Here is a 26906-nt window from a genome sequence, read left to right as displayed (position 1 = left end):
AGGCCACCTAGGAAAACAAATGAAAGGAGGGTGGGCCCCTGAAACCTGCCCACACCTAAGGGCTGAAGAGTAGAGCAGGGTGGGGGAGTGGGGGTCTGGGGGTATGTGGGGGGTGGGAAACCTGGCGTCTGGGAGCCCAGAGAACTCGGTGCCTCAGGGATGAGGGAGTAGGAGGAGTTCATCGGATAACACCGAGAGGACGAGACGCCAGGACACACACACACACACACACAAGTCAGCGTATTTGGCAACGTGAAAGTGCTGGATCATGTTTTGCTCAGAATTCCAGCTCCCAGAGTAGTGTTCCACTGGCTGCAGCAGCTTCTCCAGGTCTCTTCTTTACACATCCCTCTCCACCCCTGTCAGTGCCAGGGGCGATTGTTTCTTTGCACATCTGTGTTTTCTCATCTCTACAGCAGTATTATGTAGTAATAAGAACAATCCAGTTGTGGTCAGGGATAACATCTGCCCCTTCCCAAGCACAGGGTTCCCAGCATTGGGGCTGCCCTACAGGTGTCTGTTCCTTGCTTTCTGTCACTGTTAAGGGAAGAGTGGCAGGAATCATCCTGATAATTCGGCCTTGTGCTGTCTGTGGCTCGGGCTCACCATGGTCAGAATCCAGGGGCAGAAAGAACCGAGGCCTCCTCTACTGCACTCACCTGGAGGCTGCCTGCGGGCTCGGGTTGCTAAGTGCACTGTTCATGTACCAGCACTTTTTATCCTGAATCTTAACCAGCCAAGGCTGTGGTCGCCATTACGGACAAGGACAGGGGTGTTGGGGGGAGGGTGGAATTAATTAAGCCTAGAGGAGGAGACTCTAAAGGGGTGGAGCTAAGGTCAAAGAAAGGAGAACCCTTTAAATACGGGGCCCACACTGGCTGCCCAGGAGTGTGCAGGACCAGCCAGCAGGAAGCAGGGCTGCTGCACCGGCCCGTCCACTGCCTTCTCTGAGTCAGTCTAGACCGGAGCCCTTCGGGAGAGGATGGAGCCGGAGGAGTACAGAGAGAGAGGTGAGCGAGGGGCATCTCTGGCGTCTTCCCCGTGCCATTCCTGTGCACACGGCTGCTCACCGGTGGCCTTGAGATTTTGGGGTGACATTTGACTGGAGCATGAAAGTTTGTATCCTTAGGCTTTTTGTTAGAAAGGGGGGCGGGGTGAGCGTCTCTTTCATTCTCCTTTTCCTCTCCTCACTGTCATAAATGCCTGCACTCCTGTGACATGCTCCCCACCCTCCCCACAAGGAGAGAATTTGGATCCTTGACCCACTGAATGGGACATAAAGGATTACTCGTATTCTGGAATCACTAAATGTCTCCCTAAGTAGTCACTGCAAAAGCTTTTCTTTCTTAGCATCCATTTCTCTATACGTGAATCTGGGCGTAGTGTTCTCTCATGGAGTCAGTCATTCTATAAGCATTTAGGAAGGGCCCGCTTGCATCCAGCCTGTGTGATGATTGAAACCCTGTTTGCCAGTGTGACTCTCTTCAGAGAAGTAGGTAGTGACTTCAAAGAGAATCTTGAATATCTTTAGCTCTATGTATGTACGCTCATTCATCTTCACTACAAGGTTGCATTGCCTGAAATTCCCGTGCTGTAAGGGATGGTCCTGTGTTAGAGTCCAGCCCCCCACCCCCGCCCCCTGCACAGCTGTGGCTTATTCACTGCTTTCCAAAGCCACTCCTAACTGAGAGCAGGGTCTTGTGAGTGGCGCACACACACGTGTGCGAGGGAGAGGCGCTGGGCCATGGGAGGGCTGGAGGGGAACAGAGAGAAGACAGCAGGGTGCAGAAATCTTTCTCCCCGGTTTTGTCTGGAGCTGGTTCCATTTGTAAGAACTTTGTATGAGCGGATGCAGAAGGAGGAAGCTGGGTTTCATATATATATATATATATATATAATTTTTTTGCAGGGAGATAGGAATAGCACTAAGGAAGGAAGGAAGGAAGGAAGGAAGGGTTATTGGTATTAAGATAGGCAGGCAGACACACATAGAAAGGAGAGAAACAATGAGAAAGAGAGAGGGAGAGAGGGGAAAACAGAGAGAGGAGAGGGGGCCAGAGAAGAGAATCCAAGAGAACAAGAAATGAACAACAGACTGGGGCCTTCTCGTGTGGCTATGAAAGAGAAGGAAGAATAAATAGCTTGCAGTGACTTTAGAGTATTTGGCGTTGGCTCATCCACTGGGTACACTTTCCTGAGCATCTGAGCCATGTTGTAAGCACGGAGCTGTTGGTGGAGGCAGTGGGGAGCGAGACAATGCCACCTCTCACTGAGACTTCCTGCTGGTACCGGGTTTCTCTGTCAGGTCCATGGTGTGCTCTTGGGAGTCCACGAGCCCCAGAAAGTATGCACAAACTCCTCTGTGTGTGTGCGTGGAACTTACAGAGAGTTGGGCATGGACGCTTGCCAGCCATGCTTATCAAGAATATGAGATGTATGGAGCAAAAACATTATTTGATACGAAGAGCTACAGTTTCTAGCAAAACCTGTAAGCTAGTGAATTAACAGTCTTTATATTTCTTTTTTTTTTTTTCAGTCTTTATATTTCTAAGAAGAAAAGAGAGGCGGGAGAAAAGAAATAGACTGAGGTTAAGTGGAGGGGGAAGAAAAACAAATGCTTTGCTTGGGATGAGTCCGGTGCGCTGGAGGTTTCCCCCTTGTTCCTGTGCTTACTCCCTCCCTCTCCTGCTTTTTTGTTGTGACTCTAAAGATGAGATCAGGCTGGAGAATCGGGTCCTCCCTCCCCTTGGCCCGCAACCCTTGTCCTTCTTCACCAAGCCCCTTGTCCTCGACCGGAGAGGGACAGGTGCAAACGCTGGCCCCGGGCAGGGGCCGCGAGCCTGATTTCTCTACCTGCCTTCTAGGGAGAGAGATGGTGGATTACATCTGCCAGTACCTGAGCACGGTGCGGGAGAGGCGGGTGACCCCGGACGTGCGGCCAGGCTACCTACGAGCCCAGCTTCCCGAGAGTGCTCCCGAGGAGCCCGACAGCTGGGACAGCATCTTTGGGGACATTGAGCGGATCATCATGCCTGGGGTGAGACACGGTGACCACAAGGCTGATTCTGGACTTCGGGGAACAAGAGGGCTGGGGGAGAGGTGGCTTGGAGAAGGACCTGCCTGCTGTCACCCTGGGATGACAATGCATTCTTTGGCCACTTCGCTGCCAACATCCCAGCCTATCTTCTGGGCACACAGAAGGCCTGGGCTTGGACAGGAAGTGGGTTTCTGATGCCAGGGCTGGCCTACAGTGTCTGACAGGGCTCTGGGGGAGGGGCAGGAGGTGAGGGACAACTGTGGCTGGCAGGACAGCAGAGGGAGGCTTGCAGATGGAGCCTGGGCCCCATCGGGCAGAGCCAGGGGCTCTCCCACACAGCGTGAGGCCACGCTGCAGGGAAGGGAGGGAGCAGAGAGCACAGCTCTGGTTGTCAGCTGGGGCCCAAGGAAGCAGCCCTGCCTTTCTCCCTGAGATGGGAACTGGGTCCTTTCCTATCTGAGGGAGGCCTGGTGATGGAGCTGCTTTGCTGGGGCAGGAAGGGCTGATCCCTCTGGGGGACCGAGGGTGCACCTGCGACAGCACCTACGGGGTGGGGGTGGGGGATGGGGGGATGTGCTGGGCTGGAGCTGCTGCAACTCCCCCTGCGGCCACCAGCGGTAAGGGCTCCCTGCTGCAGCAGCCATACCTCAGGCCATCTCGCTTAACCCTCACAGCGACCCTGGGTTACAGATGAGGAAACAAGGCTCAGTGATGTTAGTGGTCTTGTACTCGGCAGATCCCGGAGTTTAGTCCTGTCCTACTCTGCAGGCTCTGCTCTTTCTCCTACCCTCTGTCCCCTCTCTGGCGAGTGACCGAGCGTGTGTGTTACTCGGCCCCTGCCGATTCTCCGGAGACCAGAGCTGGTAGGAGGGAACGGTTTGTTTCAAGAAGCCGGCATTCTTGGGGAAAGAGGGATGTCTGGATCCAAAACGGCTCTTTTCCTCCCAACAAGCCAGCAAAAAGGGTTTTTAAAGGAAGGGGCGGCTGCAGGTGGAGGTTAGAAAAACAAGTTCAGTCGATTAATAATGAAGCCGACTTTTAGGGTTTGTTGATGAGGGTCCGAGGGGCAGCGCCGCAACCACGGAGCTCAGCTGTTCGCAGTTGGTGGCAGCGTGCTTTCTCCTCGGCCCAGTGTGGGGTCTGCCTTGCAAGCTGTCGCCTTTCAGCAGATTCCTGAAACTCCCGTGCAGATATTATTACTCATTAGTCACAGGTAATCTGCAACACCAGCAGCCGCAAACGGCCCTTGTCAGCGAACACAGGAAAAGGAAAGGGAAGACCCCTTCATTACGGTTAAACAGGCTGCTCCCCAGCCACACCACCCCGCAGCAGCGCCCCTGGCACCCAGGCTGTCTCCTCACTCTCCCTGCTTGAGCCATCTGTGTCTTGAGGCTCATCGCCACACTGACTTGAGATCGACCCCCCAAGAACACTTCCCCAGGGCGGAAACATGCCCGAGGGCAGAGGTCAGGAAGCCTCAAAGACAGGAAGCGAGGGCAAGAAGGTTGGCAGCCAAACCCTCCTCTCTGTCCATTCCGCGGATTTCACAAGCCTCTTTTGTAGAAGTCAGTAGCAGGAAAGCTTTACCGGGGAGGCGAGCTCCCGATAAGATCATCTCCTGGCTTCCATTCTGTAACAGACACTTGGCCGAGGGTTTAGCTGTAATCTGGGAGAGCGAGCTCCCCATGGAGGTGCCCGTGAGATTGATTCGATTGCAAGGAATTCCCCAGTTGCCAGGGGTGTCTTCTGGGAGGTTCAGTGCTGGACCAAGGTCTGACTGTTTTAGATAAGGGGTCCTGGGGTTTATCTTATCTTATGTATCTTACTAGACCGGTTAATTGCCCTCTTGATAGGGCCAGAGGTGGAAGCCCTCCTCTGGGGTTTCCAAAATACTGTCACTAAGCAGGGTGATAATGAGGGCCCCATCTTCCATCTCATATCACAGGCTGCAGCAGCCTCTGTGGGCCAGCCGGCCTTGGCCTTTTCATTTTGGTCATTTATTTGAAAGTTGGAGTTGGGGGGGGGGGTGGGTGGAGAGGGACAGACCTCTCTTTCCCCTTTAATTCCAACCCTGGTTATAAAAGTCTGAATGACTTTCCTGGATGGAGAAGGGCAGGCCCAGGGGAGGCAGGGCACCTTTCCGCTTAGGTGTTTGGGTCCTGGAGTCAGCTTTGGGCTTCTGTCTTGGTGCTGTCATCCATCCCTACGAGGGGACCACAAGGAGGCTGCCTCTCTGCCAGCCCCAGTTCTCGGCTGTACCACAGGGCTATTGGTGGAACTTAAGGTGTAGGATGCTGTGGGAACTAAATAAGAAACTGGTGGAAAGTGGAAGATATTGTTACCGACCATGCCTTCTGCTTGGTGGAAATCGAAGGAAGATTTATTTATTTATTTGAAAGCTAGAGTTAGACAGAGAGAGAGAGAGAGAGAGAGAGAAAGATCTTTCATCTGTTGGTTCACTCCCCGAATGGCCACAATGTCAGAACTGGGCCAGGCCCAAGCCAGGAGCTTCTTCCGGGCCTCCCACTTGAGTTCAGGGGCCCAAGGACTTGAGCCGTTCTCTGCTGCTTTCCCAGGTGCATTAGCAGGGAGCTGGATCAGAAGTGGAGCAGCTGGGACTTGAACTGGCGTCCATATGGGATGCTGGCATCACAGGTGGTGACTTAATCAGCTGTGCCACAATGCCAATCCCAATATGTGATTATTATTGACGTGGGTCTTCACAGTTTACAAACTTCTTGCTCAGACCACTCACCCACCCGCCAGCCTGATGAGATAGGACTTACCATGTGATGAGAAAGTGGGGTTGAGAGAGAGGCAGGGGAGGATCTTCATTTTATGCAGTCTAAAGTGTGTACACATTTTGAGGCTCTCTTTAGGATTAAAAAAAAATTAAGAATGGACCTTGAAAGGGATCCAAACAAACGTGGGACCTTGGTGTTTAAGTTCATTGGTTTCACAGTAGATCTACAAGGCCACACATCTGGCTGGGGCAGAGGATGGACTGGGCCCTGTGCCTTTGGACTTGAATCTCATGCTCCTTCTGTACACACACTGTCTGGGACGCGGTTCCTCCACTTGAAAGACTGAGCCGCTGTGCGCACCCTGAATGGCAGCACGATGCTCTAGCAGGTTATGCCGTGAGCTCCAGGAGGATAAAGCACCTGGAAACTTGGTCGCTTTCTAAGAGTTAGCAGGCCATGTCTTTGTGGGGGGGGCGCCTTCTGGTCAGGAGCCGCAGCATTACCCAAGGACATGAGTGCAGAAATGAACGGGGCAGGCCAGCAGAGCAGTGAGATGAAGGGTGATTAGATAATCAGGGGAGCCGCTGGGGATGCTTCCGCGTCCTCTTGGGGGACCCTCCGTCCACCCAGCTCCTCCTCACCTCCACTTTGTGGGCCCAGGGGTTAGCCTGGAGGTGGACCTCCTGGGCTGGCCCTTCTCTGTCCTGGATCCATTCCCACTGGGAAGCTAAGAACAGCTCTGATTCCATTCACTGGCCCTTCTAGTACCGCATGCCCAGAGATCTCAGGGCCCTTCAACAGAAGATGCTTGGCCATAAAATGCAGCACTGGGAAGACTTAAGTTAAAAATAATAAAACAAAAGATGCTTCTGTGTAAGAAGCGGGAAGAGACCAGCCACCTGCTCTTCTGGAGCTGATGGTGTCCCCTTCCTGTCTTGGGGGCTGAGGACTGGAGGGGAATGTGAACCCTGCCCGGAGCCCCGCAGCCTCAGGACCACAGTGCTTCCCATTGTGCGCGCTCCCTCTGCTCTGTGTGCAAAGGCTCCACTGAGGAGCTATGAGAATGAGTCTTGTGGTGGCAAGAACCCCAGTAAACGAGGCTCACTTTCGTGGGGTTGGGTCGCTTTTCTGTCTCTTGTAAAATTGTCAGCCCATCTCCCGAGTGGCTTCTCCTTGCCAGGGAGGGTCTCTGAGGGAGGAAGCCTCCTGGTGCCAACTCTCTGTGTGCTCTGCCTCTAGGTGGTGCACTGGCAGAGCCCGCATATGCATGCCTACTACCCAGCCCTCACCTCCTGGCCATCCCTGCTGGGAGACATGCTGGCTGATGCCATCAACTGCTTGGGATTCACCTGGGTGAGTAGCACAGCTGGAACTACTGGCAGTGGGAGCATAGCAGGGAGGAGCCTTTTAGGGAGACTTGTTCAGTCCTGGCTTCCGAACTGGGTTCTAAGATATATATATATATATATATATATATATATATATATATATATATATGTGGTTTTTTTTTGACAGGCAGAGTGGATAGTGAGAGAGAGAGACAGAGAGAAAGGTCTTCCTTTTTGCCATTGGTTCACCCTCCAATGGCTGCTGTGGCCAGCACATCTTGCTGATTCGAAGCCAGGAGCCAAGTGCTTCTCCTGGTTTCCCATGTGGGTGCGGGGCCCAAGGACTTGGGCCATCCTCCACTGCCTTCCCAGGCCATAGCAGAGAGCTGGCCTGGAAGAGGGGCAACCGGAATAGAATCTGGCACCCCAACCAGGACTAGAACCCGGTGTGCCGGCACCGCAAGGCGGAGGATTAGCCTGTTAAGCCACGGCGCTGGCCAAGATATATTTTAATAATGGCGATATCCTTTGAACTTAGACTTTATATAAGTGATCTCATGTAATCTTCTAACCTTTGGGAATCAGGAGGATTGGCCCCATTCTGGAGGTGGAGAAATTGAGGCTTCAGTAACTTAGCTCCCCGGGAGCAAGAGCACACAACTCGCAGAGACACAGTTGAGATTGGGCCTGAGAGCTGGTCGTGGCTGCAGTCTGTGACCCCAGTTAAGCACTCTGATGACTGCTGGGTCACAACTTCCCCTGCTGTTGCCTTTGACAAGTTACAGATACGCCTGAAGACTTCCTTAAGCACGACTCAGCTTTACATCGTGCAAAAGCCTCCTAGAACATCTTTCTGTTTTCAGCCTGAACTCCCCTAGGGTGTGTTGGGAGGGCGTATAGTGGGCTGTTACTATCATTTTCAGGAAACCGTTCTAAAACAAGCCCCTGGGCTTGAAAGTGCTTCTCAGCTGAGTCCGTTAGGGACTCGGAGAATCCAATTCAACCAGTCACTTCAAGTCTCCATGGAGACTTGGAGAATCCGCCTCATTGAGAGCAACGTGAATCCAAGGCCCCACATTCTGTTTCCTTTTTAGTGTGGGAGTGGGGCACAGCACCTGACATTGAGCCCCTTCTCCAGGGAGGGTCCCACTGGCACTGTCAGGGCCCAGTGAGGGCCAGGGCGGAGACATGCCTTTCTGGGGCTGGCAGGGGCATCTCAGTGCCTGGGGCCATGCACACGAAGTTCCTTTCCCTCTTTCAGGCTTCCAGCCCTGCCTGCACGGAGCTGGAGATGAATGTCATGGACTGGCTGGCGAAAATGCTGGGGCTCCCAGATCACTTCCTGCACCACCACCCCGGCAGCAAGGGCGGAGGCGTCTTACAGGTGCTTTCATTGGCAGAGCTCTGCCTAGCCTAGGGGCTAAGTAGTGAAAGAAATGCCACCCCCTTGTCTGACAATCTTGTTCTCTATGGAGTTTCTGTCGTGTCTCCCACACTGTCATCATCCTCTCCATCATCACTACCATGACTGGCATCACCATTGTCATAGCTTCCACTCAGCCACAGCCATTGCTTGTGCCTCACGCCCACTGCTGCCACCACCTTCACCACCCTTCCTCCTTGTCTTTGAAAGAGATGGGAAAGTTCAGACATCATCACGTCTCCAGGAGCACTGATGCAGGTGTTTTAGTTGATAATCTGCTGCCTCTGCTCATTGGTCCCATCTTACACCTCATGATAAGTAAGGAAAAGACAAGGCAAGGAGAGCTGTTGTTTCCCTCCCATTGAGGTCTAGGAGATCCTTGGCAGGGAAAGAAAGTAACAACAACAAGAAATTAATCTTATCCTCTGACCCTATCTTTTGGATGTCTTATTTATCAAGTGACGGTTCTTCAAATATTTTTCTCCCCCAAAATAATGCCACAGAGTGGAGCTTTCAGGTGCCTCCCACTGCCCATGCGCATCGCGGGGTGCTTCTGCACCTGTAAATCCTGGGCATTCTTGAGAGGCTGCGTCCTGAGAACTCTGAGAGTCCCCACATTCTCGAATGCCATTGTAATGCTCATTTTCCTGGTTTTATTTTATTTATTATTTCAGAGATGATGATATTTTCCTAGAGAATGGATTGGAGGACTAAATGAATATAAATATTCATTTAAAATAGCTCCACTGCTCTGACATAAGGTCTGACAAGTTGACTGGGCCTATTTGCTTGTTAAGTGACTCCCTGTCTCCTTGCAGCAAGATTAAATCTGAACTTCACAGGAAAAACAAATTGCTGCACGTTGTGGATTTTCAGAGTTATTGGCAAATAGTTACAACTTCAGATATTACGTCTGAAAGAAGATACTCAAGGTCAACTGTATAAAATCTTGCTGTTGATCCAGAGCTAGAGCCAAGTATTGACCCCAGATTCTCTGATGTGGAACGCTGGTGTCTTAACTGCTAGGCCAAAAGCCTGCGCCATCATCCCCATGTTTTGAGATAAGAGAACCGAAGCTCAGCAGATAAGTAGAAGAAAGAGAATTCAAACCCAGACCTGTCTAAATATAAACTATTCACCCCCTGAACCTGAGTTAGTCTCCTAACATAACCTCTGTGAACATCACTCTTCTCCTCTGTAGCAGCACAAGAATCAGAGATGGTATGAGCAGCAAGTGGATGACAGAAAATGTATCAGACACTGTGAATTGTGATATAGACAAAAGGTATTAATAGTTTTAAGATTTATTTACTTGAAAGGCAGTTACATAGAAGGAAGGAGACAGAGAGAGAGAGAGAGAGAGAGAGAATCTTCCATCTGTTGGTTCACTTTCCTGCAATGGCCAGGGGTGGGCCAGGCCCAGGACAGGAGCTTGTAACTCCATCGGGGTCTCCCACATGGGTGGCAGAGGTCCAAGCACTTGAGCCGTGTTCCACTGCCTCCCAGGTGCATTAGCATGGAGCTAGATTGGAAGTGGAGTAGCTGGGACTTGAACCAGCACTCATACGGGATGCTGGCCTCACAAGCAGCCACTTAACCCACTACCCCACAGTGTCTGTCACATTATTATTATTGCTGTTATTATGCTGGTTTCCTTGTTCTGGGGTAATTTCCATCCACAAGCTATCTATTTGGATCTGGTCCTCCCTATGACAGTATTTGCCAGACTTTTAGCAGGATTCTGTCTGCTTTAGGTCACCTGAAGTTTTTAAGAAACAGACTCCCAAGACTGAGTGAATGAATGATGAGAAACCCATGAGGATTCCTGTGAGGTAGCTGAGGGGCCCCTAGGATTCCCACGGTCGTGGCCAGAGAAAAATCCCATCCAACTCTTGTTTGGGTAATTTATATTTCCATCCTGGGATGCAGTTAAAGGGGGTACTCTCCGTTTTACAGATGGAAAAGAGTTTTGGGAAGTGGGCATTGTGACACATCAGGTTAAGCCACAGTTTGGGATGCCCTTGTCCCATCTGAGGGGCCTTCTCACTTCTGCTTCTGATCCAGTTTCCTTCTAATGCTCTAGGAGGCAGCAGACAATAGTTCAAGTACTTGGGTCCCTGACACCCATGTGAGAGATTTGGATGGAGCTCCTGGCTCCTGGTTTTAGCCCCAACTGTTGCAGGCATTTAAGGAGTAAACCAACAGATGGAAAATCTCACTTAGTCTGGCCTCACTCTGTCACTCTGCCTTTCAAGCAAACAGATATATATATATATATATATATATATATATATATATATATATATATATATGACAGGTAGAGTTATAGACAGTGAGAGAGAGACAGAGACAGAGAAAGGTCTTCCTTCCGTTGGTTCACTCTCCTAATGGCCACTATGGCGGGTGCTGCGCTGATCTGAAGCCAGGAGCCGGGTGCTCCCTCCTGGTCTCCCATATGGGTGCAGGGGCCCAAGCACTTGGGCCATCCTCCACGGCCCTCCTGGGCCACAGCAGAGAACTGGACTGGAAGAGGAGCAACCGGGACTAGTACCCGGCGCCCCAACCGGGACTAGAACCTGGGGTGCTGGCGCCGCAGGTGGAGGATTAGCCAAGTGAGCCATGGTGCTGGCCAACAGATATATATATCTTTAAATAGCTCTTTGCCACATCTACTGCAAGAATGAAGCCCATTCATAGCAATGAGACTGAGGCCATTCCAGGAAATGTCAACATCAGTCGGAAGGGGTGCACAGTGATTGTGAGGGCTCCAGAGGAGCCCTGTAGAGAGGCTTCAATCACATCAGTGTAGAACTCAGTTTCATTGGAAAGAAAAAGAAGAGGCTCCAGGTTGACAAATGGTGAGGAACGAGAAAGGAACTGGCGTTAGCTGTAGTCATGGAGAGAACACGATGGAGTGTTCCCCTGGGCTCTGTTACCCGGTGAGGTTTGTCTAGCTCCCTTCTCCATCCACCTGCTTAGTCAGGAGAATGGGTCTCTGGTTGACATCTTAAGTTTCTTGGGTGAAAAGTACATCCAAAGCTTTTGGGTGGGGCCAGGCAGTCTTTGTTCAACAGCTCAAGCCTAGAAAGAGGAATTAATCCTTAAGGAAAATAACTTTGGACTTACTTCAAATTCAGCTGCTAATTCGACAGGCAGAAATAGTTAAAAACCAGGATATCAGAGAGATTTTGGATCTGCATGTCTCTGAAAAAGGAATCTTTCAGCAGGCTGATGAGTAAGATCTGAGGATTGTCTGACTACTGAAACAAAAACCTGGATTTTAAGTGTTTGGTGATATTTTAATAATATAATAAAATATCCATTTGTGTGCCACCACCCGCCCCCCCCCCAAAAAAAAAAAAAAAAAAAAGAAAGTCTTCTGGAGCCAGGACTTGCTATGGGAGATCGATGTGGACTCAAACTCCCTATCCCCACCCAAGAAACAGAGAGTTCTTCCTTTTAAGTAAGTTTTGTCTGGGAAACAAGCTCGTATCCCTGGTGCGTGGAAGTTCCTTTGGTGTCTGTGGCCTCTCCGACAGAGATGTTGGTTCCTAGGAGCCACCTGGCTGCAGGATGCAGAAGGGCTTTGTGAGTCGGCGGGAGGGAAGCTCCTCAGTCAGGAGCCGTGCGCTTCTTTGTGAATAGCTCTCACCCACACGTGCGCATGCACAGCTCTGAAACCTGGGGGAATCTGGTGGGAGAACGCAGAGAGTCTGCCCCTGGTAACCCTCCCTCCGCCACAGAGCACAGTGAGCGAATCCACTTTGATCGCACTGCTGGCAGCAAGGAAGAACAAAATCCTGGAACTGCAAGCGTCGGAGCCTGGTGCTGATGAGTCCTCCCTGAATGCCCGACTCGTGGCCTATGCCTCTGACCAGGTGAGTTCCCAGGCACGGGACAGCCTCCGGGCGGTGGTTCAGCCGCTTATCTTCTGGGTATGAACCCCAGGTCCCTGAGGTTCAAGGCAGCTCAGGCCTGCGAGGTTGCCTCCAGGAGCTGTAGGGGAGGCCCAGCTTCAAACCTGGTATTCGATTCCCTTAGTCTGATGTTCTGGAAGCTTCTGGGGAGTGCTCAGGCTAGGGTAAGTCTTTGCTAACAGGTTCCCATGGCTCTTTTAGGCTCACTCCTCAGTGGAGAAGGCTGGTTTAATTTCCCTTGTGAAGATGAAATTTCTGCCTGTGGATGACAATTTCTCACTCCGCGGGGAAGCTCTTCAGAGAGCCATCGAGGAAGACAAGCAGCGGGGCCTGGTGCCTGTCTTTGTAAGTTGCGATGTGTTCCTACGCTTACAGTCGTAGAGCTGGGAGGGCAGGAAGGAATGTTGGTGGAGTTCAGGTAAGTAACGTGATTACAAACAGACGCAGGCGGAAAGGTCCTCGAATGCCAAGTTTTTTTTTTTTTTTTTTAAGGTTTATTTATTGATTTGAGAGGTAGAGTTACAAAGAGAGAGAAAAGTCTTCCATTTGCTGGTTCACTCCCCAAATGGCCACAATGGCTGGAGCTGGGCTGATCCAAAACCAGGAACCAGGAGCTTCTTCTGGGTCTCCCACACAGGTGCAGGGGCCCAAAGCACTTGGGCCCTTCCACTGCTTTCCCAGGCCATAGCAGAGAGCTGGATCAGAAGAGGAGCAACTGGGACTTGAACTGGCGCCCATATGGGATGCCCTCTCTGCAGGTGGAGGCCTAGCCTACTATGCCACAGTGCCGGCCCCCCGAATACAAAGTTTTACAAGTTATGAGTTGCGATTCATTGGTGTGTTATGAAATAAATTTTGTGGGTCATAACCAGCATTAAAAAAATAGAGGATATCAGAGTTCATGCAAAGAGCCAGAGTAGCTACTGTTTTGTGATGATTTTATTTCAAAAACACATGCATATGTGGACTAGACTGCTCTGTAAAACATGTTTCTTACTGTAGGTCATGTAAAGCACAGTGTGAAATACACTGTGTTCTTGTGGAATGGGAGGGGTGGATAATGTCTATCGTGGGATCCTTTTCCAGCCCAGCGGGTCAGGTGAGCCCACCCTGCACCCTGATCTTGCCTTTGTTTCTCTCCAGGTCTGTGCAACACTAGGGACCACTGGGGTCTGTGCATTTGACTGCCTCTCAGAGCTGGGCCCCATCTGTAAGTGACTGTCCTTTCCGGCTAGGAAGACAAGCAATATATTAGGTGCATCCCAGGACAAGAGCCTGAAACCAGCTCTGTGGGATTATCCTGACCCCTTATGGCCAATTGGGAAATGTGGGAAGAGCCAGCAGAGGTCATCAGGGCCCCTTCTGAGCTGCCCAGGTCATGGCTTCCCCAGCGGTGTGACAGGGGCTCACACACAGCTCATGTCCTGCCCTTGGAGGCAACTGTGGGAGAGCCCCAAGTTTTCTTACCCTCTTGCTGGGATGTCAAAATCTACTGAAGCAGGCTGCATCCCAAACACGGGGTGAGGGAGTCATGGTGAAATAGTTTGTATTCTGCTTCAGAAAAGGGGTAGGGTAGGGGAAATCGTGGGAGAGACAAAGGCAGAAAAGATACCCACATGGAGCTGTTTAATCCCCCAAGTAAGAAACCCACAGGGAAAGAGAGACCTCTTCTTTCTCATCCTTATTTTAGATGCACTAACACTGCGCCCTGGGCCATTGGCAAGTTCGTTTCTGGGCCAGGATGTTCTGGGTTGAGGTGAAGGGTGTGTTGGCCCACTGCTCAGGCCAGGGTGAGCCTTGTGGATGCCTCATTAGCCCCACTTCTCCACGCTCACTCTCTCTTCCCATCTCCATCCCCTCAATAGCTCCTTTAGCGAAGCTCAGTTGTTCTCCTTGCCACCTATCACCTGGCCAGGTGCCAGATCCTTGCAGCCGGCTGGTGGCAACTCCTCTCCTTAACGCCCCTCCCAGGTGCCAGCGAGGGGCTGTGGCTCCACATCGATGCTGCTTATGCGGGCACTGCCTTCCTGTGCCCTGAGTTCCGGGGCTTCCTGAAGGGCGTCGAGTTGGCTGACTCCTTCACCTTTAATCCTTCCAAGTGGATGATGGTGCACTTCGACTGTACTGGCTTCTGGTGAGTGTGGCCGCCCAGCTTGGGGCATGTGGGAGAGCCTTGTTTTCTCTAGGGAGACCCTGGCCAAATAACTCCCCTTGGGAAACCCACAGGGTCAAGGACAAGTATAAGCTACAGCAGACCTTCAGCGTGAACCCTGTCTACCTCAGGCATGCCAACTCGGGTGCGGCCACTGACTTCATGGTGAGTAGCCAGGAGTGGGCAGCCCGGTGGCCTCTGCGGTGGGGACTGCCCATATCTGACCCCCAGAGGTGTTTTGCGTATCGGATCCCTTCAGAAGGGAGCACACTATGACCTCTCACAATACTGCCGCTGTGTGCCCTTAGTTTCAAGCTATGCCTGGGGATATTGCACAAGACTCGGACAACTTGGTTGCAGATTACTTAACATAATACCTGTGTGGCAAATGCTCAAGATAGGAAAGGTATAATAGTCCTTAAAGCTCTTCTTTTAAGCTGCCTAGATTTGCTATAGCAAAGTAGTTAAACACGTAGCCACTAAAGCCAGCTGGTGTGTGTTTGACTCCTGCCTCCTCCACTTACCAGCTCATGTGCTCTTGGGCAAATGGCTTATGTGCTTTGTCTAGATTTTCTCATCTGTCAGATGAGGATGATAATGATGATTCTGGCTTCTTAGGCTTGCGTGAGGATTGAATGACTTAACACTCTGAAGCTCTGAGCAAAGTCCTGCACCTATGAGTCATTCTTTGTGAAGAGCCAGTTTTGTCTTATTGCCTTGGACAACTGAACTGTCTTGCCCTTTTAGTCTTAAAATTAATAGTGCCTTCATCACTTGGATACATTGGTTATTTTTCTTTGGTTCAGTTCACATTTTCTTGAATTTTTGAAGCATTTAAAAAAAAGATTTTTATATTTACTTGAAAGGCAGTGACAGAGGGAGAGAGAGAGAGCGCGCGAGCGAGCGAAGGAGAGACATGAAGAGAGAGATCTCCTATCTGCTGGTTTATTCCCCAAATGGCTGGAATGGCCAGGGCTGGGCTAGGTTGACACCAGGGGCCTGGAACTCTGTTCGGGTCTCTCACCTGGGTGTCAGGTACCCAGGTACTTGGACCATCTTCCGCTGCCTTCCCAGGCACATTAGCAGGGAGCTGGATTGGAAGCAGAGCAGCTAAGACTCGAACCAGTGCTCTGATATGTGATGCTGGTGTCAAAAGCAGTGGCTTAATCCACTGTGCCAAGTTAGCCCCTTTTGAAGCTTTTTTGATTGGAATTTCAGGCAGTAAGCTTGCAGTGTGGAAGAAGTAAATGAAGAAAAAAGAATAGGATTCTCTCACCCCTACTTCCCTTCTTGTGGGCTTTCACACATTTTAAAATGCAAAAACAAATTCCCTAGCAGCCCAAGGGGAGGATATCTTTGGGGACAAGACGAGGTTCCTATCCTGAGTGTGAAAAGCCCATGCTCCTAGGTGTCCCTGGATCATCGTAACTTAGGGCACTGTCTTTATCCGTGTCCAGTTCGGATTTCACATTACTTTTGTTCATTTGCCGAAGCATCTCAAGATCTTCCTAGGTTCATTTGCATCAGTGTGGAGATTCTCCAGTGCCCACTCTCTTCTAGGTAACTTATAAGGACATTGAATTAAACTTTCCCTAGCACGGGGCTGGGGAACTTGATGTTTCTACTTCTACATCCAGAAGGTGCTGTTTTCTGTGTATCCTCCCTCTATCTCTAACCCGATGGGTTGACTGTGCGACTTGTTCAAGTCCATGGAGAAACCCCAGGAAAACTGAAGCTGTTCTCTTTGCTGTGGTCCTGGGAGTCCTCGCAGCTGCTGTGATCCATGCCTGAGCTGCTCTTCTTCACCAAGGTGGCAGCAACTTTCAACAGAAGCTCAGCTTTGCTTTGAGATGAGGCAGATAGAGGGCAGCTTCCCAAGAAAGAAGACGTGCGAGCCTGGTCCCTGGGATCTGAAAACCAGGGCTAGATTTCCTGCCACCAGGGAAGCTCCCATCTCCCCCATGGCACAGAGAGCACCAGCAGATGGGGCGGCGTCTTGCCCTTGGAAGGGGAGACCTGCTCAACCCTGAAATTACAGAGGAGGTTGGGGAATGCCTCTAGTTAAAGGAGAGCCGTGTGGGTCTTTGTAAGTTTCCCAGTCCAACAGAAAATGTTGCTAGAACCACCCTGCTGGCTTGACTTGGGCTGGTTTTGAAACAGTGGCAAGAGGGGAGCAACTGGGAATAAGGACGATTATGAAGAAATCAAATTAAAACCATCTCTGCCTCTCCCTGTTTATTCTTTGGAAATGAAGCAGTCGTTTGGCCATAACCCCCTGGAAACCACACCGTTTTTCGAGATAACTCCTATCATCCTTTCATTACTCTCTCAGAGTGGAGCAGATTTCTCCCCTACAGGGATTTTGTCCCATATCTGGGTTCTGGTGCCCTCTGCTGGCAAAACTGAAGTCCTCAAGCTGGTCCTTGGCAGGACAGGGAAACCAGTCTTTGGAAAGCAGTCATTGTTCTCTTATGTGGCAGCAACGTTGTCTGTGGACAAAGGGGTGATGTCTTAGCTGTGCCTGGCTCATGACATTGGGGTGCAGGATGAAGATGAGGACATTGTGAGGATTTGGCAATCCTGTGGATGGAACAGATACTTATTTTTTAGTAGAAGTTGTGGTAGGAGATTTCTGACACCTGAGGTCACTAACAACCACGTTGCTCAATAGGGTAACTGCAGATCTTTTTCAAGCCCTTTGTTCTGTTTCCAGATCTGTGAAATCAATCAGTTTAAAATTGAGTTGGACGTCTTCAGATCTGTGGTGATGACAGCTTTGAACCTAAGCATTTATTTATTTGAAAAGGAGAGAGACACTTACACAGAGATCTTTCATCCACTGCTTCACTCCTCAGATGGCCACAGAGCCAGGGCTGGGCCAGGCCAAAGCTAAGAGCTGGGAACTCAGTCCAGGTCTCCCATGTGGGTAGCAGGGACCCAAGTACTTGAAGCATCACCTGCTGCTTCCAAGAGTGTGTATTAGCAGGAAGTTCGAATCAGAAGCAGAGCTGAGACTGGATTCCAGGGACTCCAGTATGGGATCTGGTGTCCTAGGCAGCATTTTAACTGCTATACCAAGCTCCTGCTTCTACAGTTTTGATCTTAAGCTCTGTTGAATTTGATCACCAGGATCAAAGGGTGACTTTTACTCTCTAATAGAGGCAGAGATTCAGGTGCTCTTTTGAAGTCTAAAATCTAGAGTGATGCTTTGAGGTCATAGGAACCTCACAGGCAAAACTCAGGACAAGGCAGTGAATTTAAATAGGAATTGTGTTGGTTCTAGACAGAAATATTTATAGCACCATATTTAGTAATCTAAATGGGCAATACTTACTAACAACAGCTCTTTGTACCTGCTGTCCTTGTATCGCTTGCCTGGGAGGTGCTGTTTGTTCTCTGTCTTAGGAATGAGCCAGGGAGGTAGCACTGCCCAAGGTCACAGCTAGGACACAGCAGAGCTGGAGGAGAAACCCAGGTCTGTAGGCTTCAGCATCTGGACTCTTAACCACTGTGCATTTAAGGAGGAATAGAAATAAAACTTTGTTTTGTGCTATTCAGGGAACTTAGGCTCTTTTGGAGAAAAACCAAATTTCCATGTCTTAAATTTCTTGGCTAAGATGCAATATTTAAAACAGTGTTTAGAGCAAGTGGTTCAGGGTCAAGGACTATTGGCCACTTTCGTCAGAGGTTTGGTTGCAAGACAGAGCAGCCCTTTGGGTAACTTGCCTTGGCTTGCTGCTTAGCAACAGCTTCAGGAGTCATGGTGACAGGGGCCGTCCCCGGAGGGGGTGGCAGGCAGCGGAGAATGCTCAGGAGCACCTGGGGGAGTGTGGCATCCCTGTTGCTAACCGTGGGCCCTGTGTTCCTCTGTTTCTAGCACTGGCAGATCCCCCTGAGCCGCCGGTTTCGCTCTATTAAACTCTGGTTCGTGATTCGGTCCTTCGGAGTGAAGAATCTTCAAGCACATGTCAGACATGTATGTAGCATGCATGCCGTGGGGCTGAGCACTATTTTCTCATGAGGAGGGAGTCTGGTCTCTGTTTTGCACACCTGCCCAGGGGATGGGTGGTGTCTGGCTCAGGTGTCTGGGTTTGGGGGCCTTCTGGGACTTGATTATTCAGGGTGGCTGTCTCTTGGTTAGCTAGTTGGGAGGCTGAGCACAACATGTCTCCGAGGCCTGCCTGTGTCTGTGTTCCCTGCTGAGCAATGAAGAGCGATGGCCTGAGAGCTTGGCTTGCAGAGAGGAAGAAAAAGCAAGTCAAAGGATAGTGTGTTTGGCCAGGAGAGGATCGGGTCTTTCTTTTATAATTCCCATGACTGTCATGTCTGGCTGAAACTTTTAGTCACCATTATGGTCATTCCTGAAACATGGCTCTCCCAGCTTGGACAGTAGGCCTACCAAGTCTGGAGCAGCATTGTGTCAATAGGTATTGACTGAAGGCCATTTGTAAACAAATAGTAGAATTGATTTCAATGCAGTTCAATAACTACAAAATTAATTGTGCTAGGGAAGGCGACACAGGGGTAAGTGAGATGAGACCATCTGTCACATTTTTCATGGAAGCTGTGGGACTTAAGAAAAAGCTATGTGTGGGTTTAAAAAAATTTGCAACAAAATGTATCTGTACTTCTATTTTAATTTAAAAAAACTTTTTTGGAAGGAGACAGAGAGGGAGAGCACTCCCATCATCTGGTTCACTCTTCGAATGCCTGCAATGGCTGGGGCTAGGCCAGGTCAAAGCTAGGAGTTGAGAATTTTTTTTTTTTTTTTTGACAGGCAGAGTGGACAGTGAGAGAGAGACAGAGAGAAAGGTCTTCCTTTGTCGTTGGTTCACCCTCCAATGGCCGCCGCAGTAGGCGTGCTGCGGCTGGCGCACCGCGCTGTTCCGATGGCAGGAGCCAGGGGCTTCTCCTGGTCTCCCATGGGGTGCAGGGCCCAAGGACTTGGGCCATCCTCCACTGCACTCCCTGGCCACAGCAGAGAGCTGGCCTGGAAGAGGGGCAACCGGGACAGGATCGGTGCCCGACTGGGACTAGAACCCGGTGTGCCGGCGCCACAAGGCGGAGGATTAGCCTAGTGAGCCGCGGCACCGGCCAGGAGTTGAGAATTAATCTGGGTCTTCTGTGTGGGTAGCAAGGAAGCAACTACTTGAGCCATCATCCTGCCTCCTTGGGTGTGCATTAGCAGGAAGCTGGAGTTAAGAGGGAAGCCAGAGCGTGAGCCAGGCACTCTGATATGGGATGTGGCACCCCAACAGATGTCTTAACGGCTAAGCTAAATACTTGCCCCTAGTTCCATTGTTCCATGAACATTTTTTTTTTAAAGAAAGAACTCTTTATTTTTTTAAAAGATTTATTTATTTATTTGAAAGGCAGAGTTACAGAGAGGCAGAAAGAGAGAGAGGTCTTCCATCTGCTGGTTCACTCCCTAAATGGCCACAACAGCTGGAGCTGTGCCTATCCGAAGCCAGGAACCAGGAGCTTCTTCCGGGTCTCCCACACGGGTGCAGGAGCCCAAAGACTTGGGCCATCCTCCATTGCTTTCCCAGGCCATAGCAGAGCTGGATTGGAAGTGGAGCAGCCGGGACTCAAACCAGCGTCCATGTGGGATGCTGACACCGCAGGCAGAGAATTAACCTACTGTACCATGGTGCTGGCCCCATCTCTCCTTTTTCTAATGATAATATGTTGTCATCATCATCACCATTATCATCATTTCCTATCACATATAACAAGGATTGATTCCATAAACAGCCATCCAGTGAGTATTCTTAGCCTTGTGGTCCATAGCATCTCTGTGGTGAGTGTGCCACTCTGTCATTGTAGCACACAACCCACCATGGGACAACATGTATACAAATGGGCACGGCTCCTGACAGAAATGAGCAGTGGGCCGTGTTGGAAGCAGGAGCTGCCCTTTGCCTGGCTGGGACCTAGAGTGGCTCGGATGTACCTGCCTGAGAATGAAGAGCTGGGGCTGGGCTTTGGGCCTTCCTGGCCCCCTTGGCCAGTCAAGAAGCTGGGAATCCAGGATGCTGGGCCTGGGGAGGAGTTGGAAGAAGGCCCTGACATGCCAAGTTCTCTATAGGTCTCTGATGTGTGAGGGAGTAGGGAGCCACTGGAGATTTTCCAGCTTAGAATCTGAGCAAAATCTGGGGCTGGCGCCATGGCTCACTTGGTTAATCCTCCGCCTTCAGTGCCGGCATTCCATATGGGCGCCGGTTCTAGTCCTGGTTGCTCCTCTTCCAGTTCAGCTCTCTGCCTTGGCCCGGGAAGGCAGTGGAGGATGGCCCAAGTGCTTGGGCCCTGCACCCACATGGGAGACCAGGAGGAAGCACCTGGCTCCTGGCTTTGGATCGTTGTAGCTCTGGCCATGGTGGCCATTTGGGGAGTGAACCAACAGAAGGAAGACCTTTCTCTCTGTCTCTCTCTCACACTAACTCTGTCAAAAAAATTAAAAAAAAAAAAAAAGAATCTGAGCAAAATCAAGTGGAGAAGATAGGCAGGAGCGCTCATGGCTCTGCAGTACCAAGATGTGAGTGGTTTCAGAGCACGTAGCGGCGTGAATGCTTACGCGTAGCTCGTCCCTTGCACGAGGATTAATCTCAGTTCTCTCTCTACTTACAATTCCAGGGTACTGAAATGGCTAAGTATTTTGAGTCTCTGGTCAGGAATGACCCTTTGTTTGAAATTCCTGCCAAGAGGCACCTTGGCCTGGTGGTTTTCCGTCTGAAGGTAAGGCCCGCTGTCACTCATGCTGCTCCCAACCCCGGGGCTGGTGGCTGTGGAGTCTCCTGGAGACTCAAGCCCTGGGCTCCAGCGGGTGCCTGCAGGCCTGTGATGCAGACCTCGCGTCTCTTTGTCCTTCGGACAGGGTCCTAACTGCCTCACAGAAAGCCTGCTAAAGGAACTGGCCAGAGCTGGCCAGCTCTTCCTCATCCCGGCCACCATCCTGGACAAGCTGATCATCCGCTTCACCGTGACATCCCAGTTCACCACCAGGGAAGACATCCTGAGGGACTGGCACCTCATTCGCGATGCTGCCACACTCATCTTGAGTCAGCACTGCACGTCCCAGCCCAGCCCCCAGGTCAGGAACCTCATGCTTCAAAGCCGAGACCCTGGAGCCCTGGGCAGCGGGATGCCCCTTCCACCTGCGCCCGCGGTGGGAGACGACTCAGCCCTGGCCAGGAAGATCATCAAGCAGCCTCAGCATGTGGGATCCAGAGCCGCGAGAAGCGAAGACAGCTGCCATGTTGAAGCTTTGCAGGATCCGCTGGACGACTTCTCGGAGGAGGCCCCGGATGTCAGCAAGCACAGGCTATCGTCTTTCCTGTTCAGGTACTTGTCCGTGCAGCATAAGAGGAAGACCGTGCGCTCGCTCAGTTGCCACAGTGTGCCTGTGAGTGCTCAGAAGCCGCTGGCCACAGATGCCTCTGCGAGGGGCGGGGGCTCCTCCAGGGTCAGAATCTTTTCCAGGTTTCCGGAAGAGATGATGATGCTGAAGAAGAGCGCCTTCAAAAAACTCATCAAGTTCTACAGCGTCCCCAGCTTTCCCGAGTGCAGCTCTCAGTGTGGCCTCCAGCTGCCCTGCTGCCCACTGCAGGCCATGGTGTAGACACGGAGGTCCTTGGCCAGAGCTCGAGATTGTGCTTTGGAGGGGGGTCTGTGAACCCCTCAGAATTGTGTGCGAGTTTGTGTGCTTATGTCTGTGTGCATTTTCCTTGGGAGCAAGTCTGTAATTTGTATCCGATTCTCCTAGGGGTTCCTGACCCCAAAAGCATATAAATGGAGAGTATAGGCCAGCGTGATCCAGAAGGTTCCAGTAGCTCATCAAAAAGAAAGGCTGAGGGTAGCATATTGACAGGCAGCTTCTGTGGCTCAGCTTGTGACATGAAATTAACATAGAAATAAATTGTATTTGTGTCCGAAACAAAACCTATCCTGTGTGACTCATTGACACTGAAATGTTGATAAATCAACCAGGGCATGTCCTGGGGCCTGAACACAGGCACCATAAAGATTCTGTTCTTCAGGGATGCTCAAGATCTGAATGTAACCATGGGAAAGTGGGTTTGCCCTTGGTAATGAAGAAGGCAGGCAGCTTGTATTTGTAAGTATGGTGATGAGCCAGGCACTGTGGCTTACTGTTCAAAAACGAGGACACGGAGGCCCCAGGTGCCTCAGTTTTCAGTGGGCAAACCCAGGTCTCCTTGTTCTCACCACACAGGGCTGGTCGAGAGGTTCTTGATTTGGAGCTCACAGGCCAGTCCAGACGCCCCTTGGATCCTCCCGGACATGTAAATGTTCCATCTCTAGCTTTGGAACTTGTGTATTTTCCTCCTTTTTTCTGGACTCTTTAGTCAGGTGTGGGGTCTGTTATTGTGGTGCAGCAATTTAGGCTGCTGCTGGTGATGCTAGCGTCCCGTATTGTAGCACCGGTTTGAATCCTGGCTGCTCTGCTTCTGATCCAGCTCCCTGCTAATGTGGCTGGGAAAGCAGCAGAAGATGGCTCAAGTCCTTGGGCCCCTATCACCCATGTGAGAAACCCAGATGGAGTTTCAGGCTCCTGCCTTTGGCCTGGCCCAGCCCTGGCTGTTGTGGCCATTTGGGGAATGAACTAGTAGATGGAAGATCTTCCCCCTCCTCCTCCCCCTGGTCTGTGTCACTCCGGCTTTCAAATTAATTAATTAAAAAAAAGCTGTGCTCCCATGCAGTTTAGCCATGATTAGTTCTGAGGCCAAAAAATGATTGGCTTCCTATTTCAGATGGCACTTTTGTAGGGAATGGCCCTGAAATTGGTTATATGAAGATCCTCAAAGAGACACAAAGCATGATGTTGGTTGAAATGGCAAGGGCAGATTTTAATCAGAAATTCACTTATGCAAAACAGTCCAGAATGCACTAAACTCCACTTTGTGCACAGGTGACTGGACATTGTAAAGGCGAGTAGGATGCTGGGGAGGGGCCAGAGAGCACTTGGTAAGCCCAGGAATGTAGAAGTAAAAGACAAGTGTCGGACCCTCGCCAGCAAGGGTCCAACGCAATCACGACACGGTCACTGTTTCTTGGTTCTCAAGGAACTTTTACTTGTGGGGGCAGAAGGAAAGAGAAGGAGGAGCTCCAAGCCCAATTCCCAATGTCCCTTTATACCCCAAGTCCCGTGGAGCATCCGCTCCACAGCCAATAGTGGCTCTCTTCACGTGCAGTTCACGCTGGTATCGTCCAATCAGATGAAAGGACGCGTATAGTCTCAGGTCGAAAGTTCATCTGTTTCACCTGGTTCTTCCTAGTTGTTTATGCAGAGTCCGTCCTGCCTCAACTTCATCTGTTTCACCGGGTTCCTCCTAGTTGTTTATGCAGAGTCCATTCTGTTTCATCTGTTTCACCTGGCTGTTTTCGTGGGCCTTGTGGTTGACCGATCGCTGCAAGCTATGCAGATGAGGAGGTTCTCACAGGTGGCCAGCCTGCAGTTCCCCACAGACAAGCATGGGGTTCTGCCTTTATTAACTGATCTGGAGGTTTGGTTCCTATACTCCCATAGAGACTGGGAGGTGGGGCCCTATCTTGAGGTGGAGCAAACAGAAAGCTGTTTAGGCAGCCCTGAGCTTTCTTTTCTTTTTCTTGTTAAGGGGGTCTGGCTCGGGACCGGGGGTGGGGGGGTGGGGTGGTGGAGGGAGGTAAGGGTGAGGGTGGGGCTCAAAGGGACTTGGCTACAGTTTGCTTCAGGGGTGAATCTTTGCCAAGAGCTTAAGTCTTCATGTAGCCTCTTGCTAGACTCCCCTGGGGTGGGTGGGTGGGTGGGTGATGTCTTCAAAAAATGCTTAATGCCTGCCTCCTACTCCTAGAAATCCTGATCTAATTGGCCTTGGCTTTGGGATTTTTTTGACAGCTACCTAGGTGGTTCTATTGTGCAGCAATATCTGGGAACTACGGCTATAGCTTGGCTTGCCGTGCACAGAGGCTCAGACACCCTGGAATCCCCAGCTGATTCTTAGGCACAGCCAAGCTAGAGAGGCACTGCTCTAAGCCAGTGGGCCTCAGATGGAGCCCACATCTGAAACACCAGGCAGGCTTGTTAAGATACAGAGTGCTGGACCTCTCTTTAGCATTTCTGCTTCGGGTGGTCTGGGATGGGACCCTAGAATCGGCTGAGTTCCCAGATGCTGCTGATGCTGCCGGTGCTAGGACCATATGCACAACTGCCGGCCCGTAAAGCTGTTCTCTGCCTGCCAGAGCTGGGTGGGAGTTCAGTTCTGACAAGTTGTGTGACTTTAGGTATGTCGCATGGCCTCCAGCCTCAGGGATTCTTTTATCAGATACAGAGGTTTGACTAGATACCCTGTAGAATTGCTTTTAGATTTGCTATAGCAAACTACAGTGTGTATATCTAGTAAATAGATAGAAGCTCTTGCTTGATATCAATTTCTAAGAACAGTCGCAGGCTTAAGATGATGGAGCACTTCTTGATGCTGGGCCTTTCCTGGGCCTATGCTTTGAGTCACCCCAGTTCCAGGGGTGACAGGGTACAACATGGGTCAAAGGAAGTCAGGGCCTGGCCCATTTTGGTTCCTGGAAAGTAGCATCCTGGTTTAAGTGTTGACTGCTCACCTGCGAAAATGTCCTTTGTGATGCTGAAGGTCATCACTGCTTTAACTTAACCTCTGCTGACTGCCTGATTCACTCAGGCGACATTCCATGTAACACAACTGTACAATGTGATACTTTTTTTTTTTAAGATTTATTTATTTATTTGAAAGTCAGAGTTACAGAGAGAGAAGGAGAGGCGGAGAGAGAGGTCTTCCACCTGATGGTTCACTCCCTAGATGGCTGCAATGGCCGGAGCTGTGCTAATCTGAAGCCAGGAGCCAGGAGCTTCTTCTGGGTCTCCCATGTGGGTGCAGGGACCCAAGCACTTGGACCATCTTCTACTGCTTTTCCAGGCCATAGCAGAGAGCTGGATTGGAAGAGGAGCAACTGGGTCTCGAACCGGCCCCCATATGGATGCCAGCGCTTCAGGCCAGTGCATTAACCTGCTGCACCACAGCGCCGGCCCCAACAATGTAATACTTTCAAAAACAAAGGCTGTGCTATTTCCTATCACTTGAGTTCAGATTCTCAATAAAGCAATGGCATAGAGAATTTTGCAAAAATTCTCAAGTGCTGACACACAAGCAATAATCATTTTAAATGATTGGCAAAATTCACAAAGATGCAGCCCATCCAGAGTTTTCCATGGGCCAGGAATGTTTGTGTTAGACTTAATGAGCAGGGGTGGGGATTCTAGGCCCGACTCAGTGACCACGATGCTCCCCTGGTCTAGGACAATCTTTGGGTAAAAGGACCTGCTCCTGGAACTCGGTTACGGTGGACATGTGTAGAGATACAATAGTTGTACTCAGGACAGAAGGCAGCTGAATGTGATGAGAAAGAGCTCCTTAGAGGTTTCCACCCCCCCGCCAACTCTATGCCATCCCAAAGGCTCACATGTGGTCCACAGAAACACTTTGTTAGGGATGCATGCGTGGAGTTACCTGGGACTGCAGGGGCCTAAGTCAGCTGAGATGCTGTGAAGATGCCTCGCAGCCAGAGCCTAGGTAACACGACTTTCCACACACATCACCCGTGGCAAGGAAACAACCACTGTATCTTAAGAAGGAATGGGAGTAGGGAGAGGAAACTGTGGTACACCGAGTTAAGCTATTGCTTGGGACACCTGCATCCCGTCTTAGAGATCCAAAGATTGAGTCCTACCCCTGCTTCTGATCCAGCTTCCTGCTAATTTGTGCCTTGAGAGGCAGCAGATGATGGCTGATGTGATTGGGCCCCGGCCACCCACATGCAAGACCTGGATGGAGTGCCTGGTGCCTGGCTTTGGCTTGGTCCAGCCCTGGCTACTCCAGGCATTTGGGGAGTAAATCAGTGGGTGAAAGATATCTTTTTCTCTCTCTCCCTATCACTCTGCTTTTCAAATAAGTAAAAAGAAATGATGCTTAAAATAAGGAGTGGGACAGGCATGTGGCATAGTGGTTATGATGCTGCTTGGCATGTCTGGATCACACATTGGAATTCCCGGGTTCCAGCACCGGCTCTGTTTCTGGTTCCAGTTTGCAGCTAATGTGCACAGTGGGAGGGAGTAGGTGATGGTTCAAGTCCTTCAGTTCCAACCACCTATGGGGGAGACCATGATGGAGTGAGTTCCTGGCTCCTAGCTTTGACCTGGCCTGGTCCCAATAAATAAATAAAAAAAAATTCTTACCTAAAACAAAAGTGAGCTCTGCCTCTTAGCACTATTGCAGAAGAGT

General features: G+C 50.7%; 1 protein-coding gene and 1 pseudogene across 1 annotated transcript; both read left to right on the top strand.

Annotated features, from left to right (window-relative positions):
• The first annotated feature begins 2710 nt into the window (after positions 1–2710).
• On the top strand, positions 2711–22474 carry HDC (histidine decarboxylase). Its single transcript, XM_062206645.1, has 11 exons — positions 2711–3037; positions 7021–7134; positions 8371–8493; positions 12276–12410; positions 12651–12794; positions 13593–13659; positions 14421–14583; positions 14676–14766; positions 18479–18577; positions 21235–21336; positions 21476–22474. Exons 1-11 carry the CDS (start codon positions 2711–2713, stop codon positions 22217–22219), a joined length of 2109 nt encoding a protein of 702 aa, XP_062062629.1. The 3' UTR covers positions 22220–22474.
• Positions 10955–11815, top strand: LOC133769560 (large ribosomal subunit protein uL6-like; annotated as a pseudogene).
• Positions 22475–26906: the final 4432 nt, after the last annotated feature.

This window comes from Lepus europaeus, chromosome 11, assembly GCF_033115175.1.
Source record: "Lepus europaeus isolate LE1 chromosome 11, mLepTim1.pri, whole genome shotgun sequence".
Taxonomy (NCBI): Eukaryota; Metazoa; Chordata; class Mammalia; order Lagomorpha; family Leporidae; genus Lepus; species Lepus europaeus.
The sequence above is the reverse complement of the archived record's forward strand: the minus strand, read 5'-3'. Positions and strand labels throughout refer to the sequence as shown.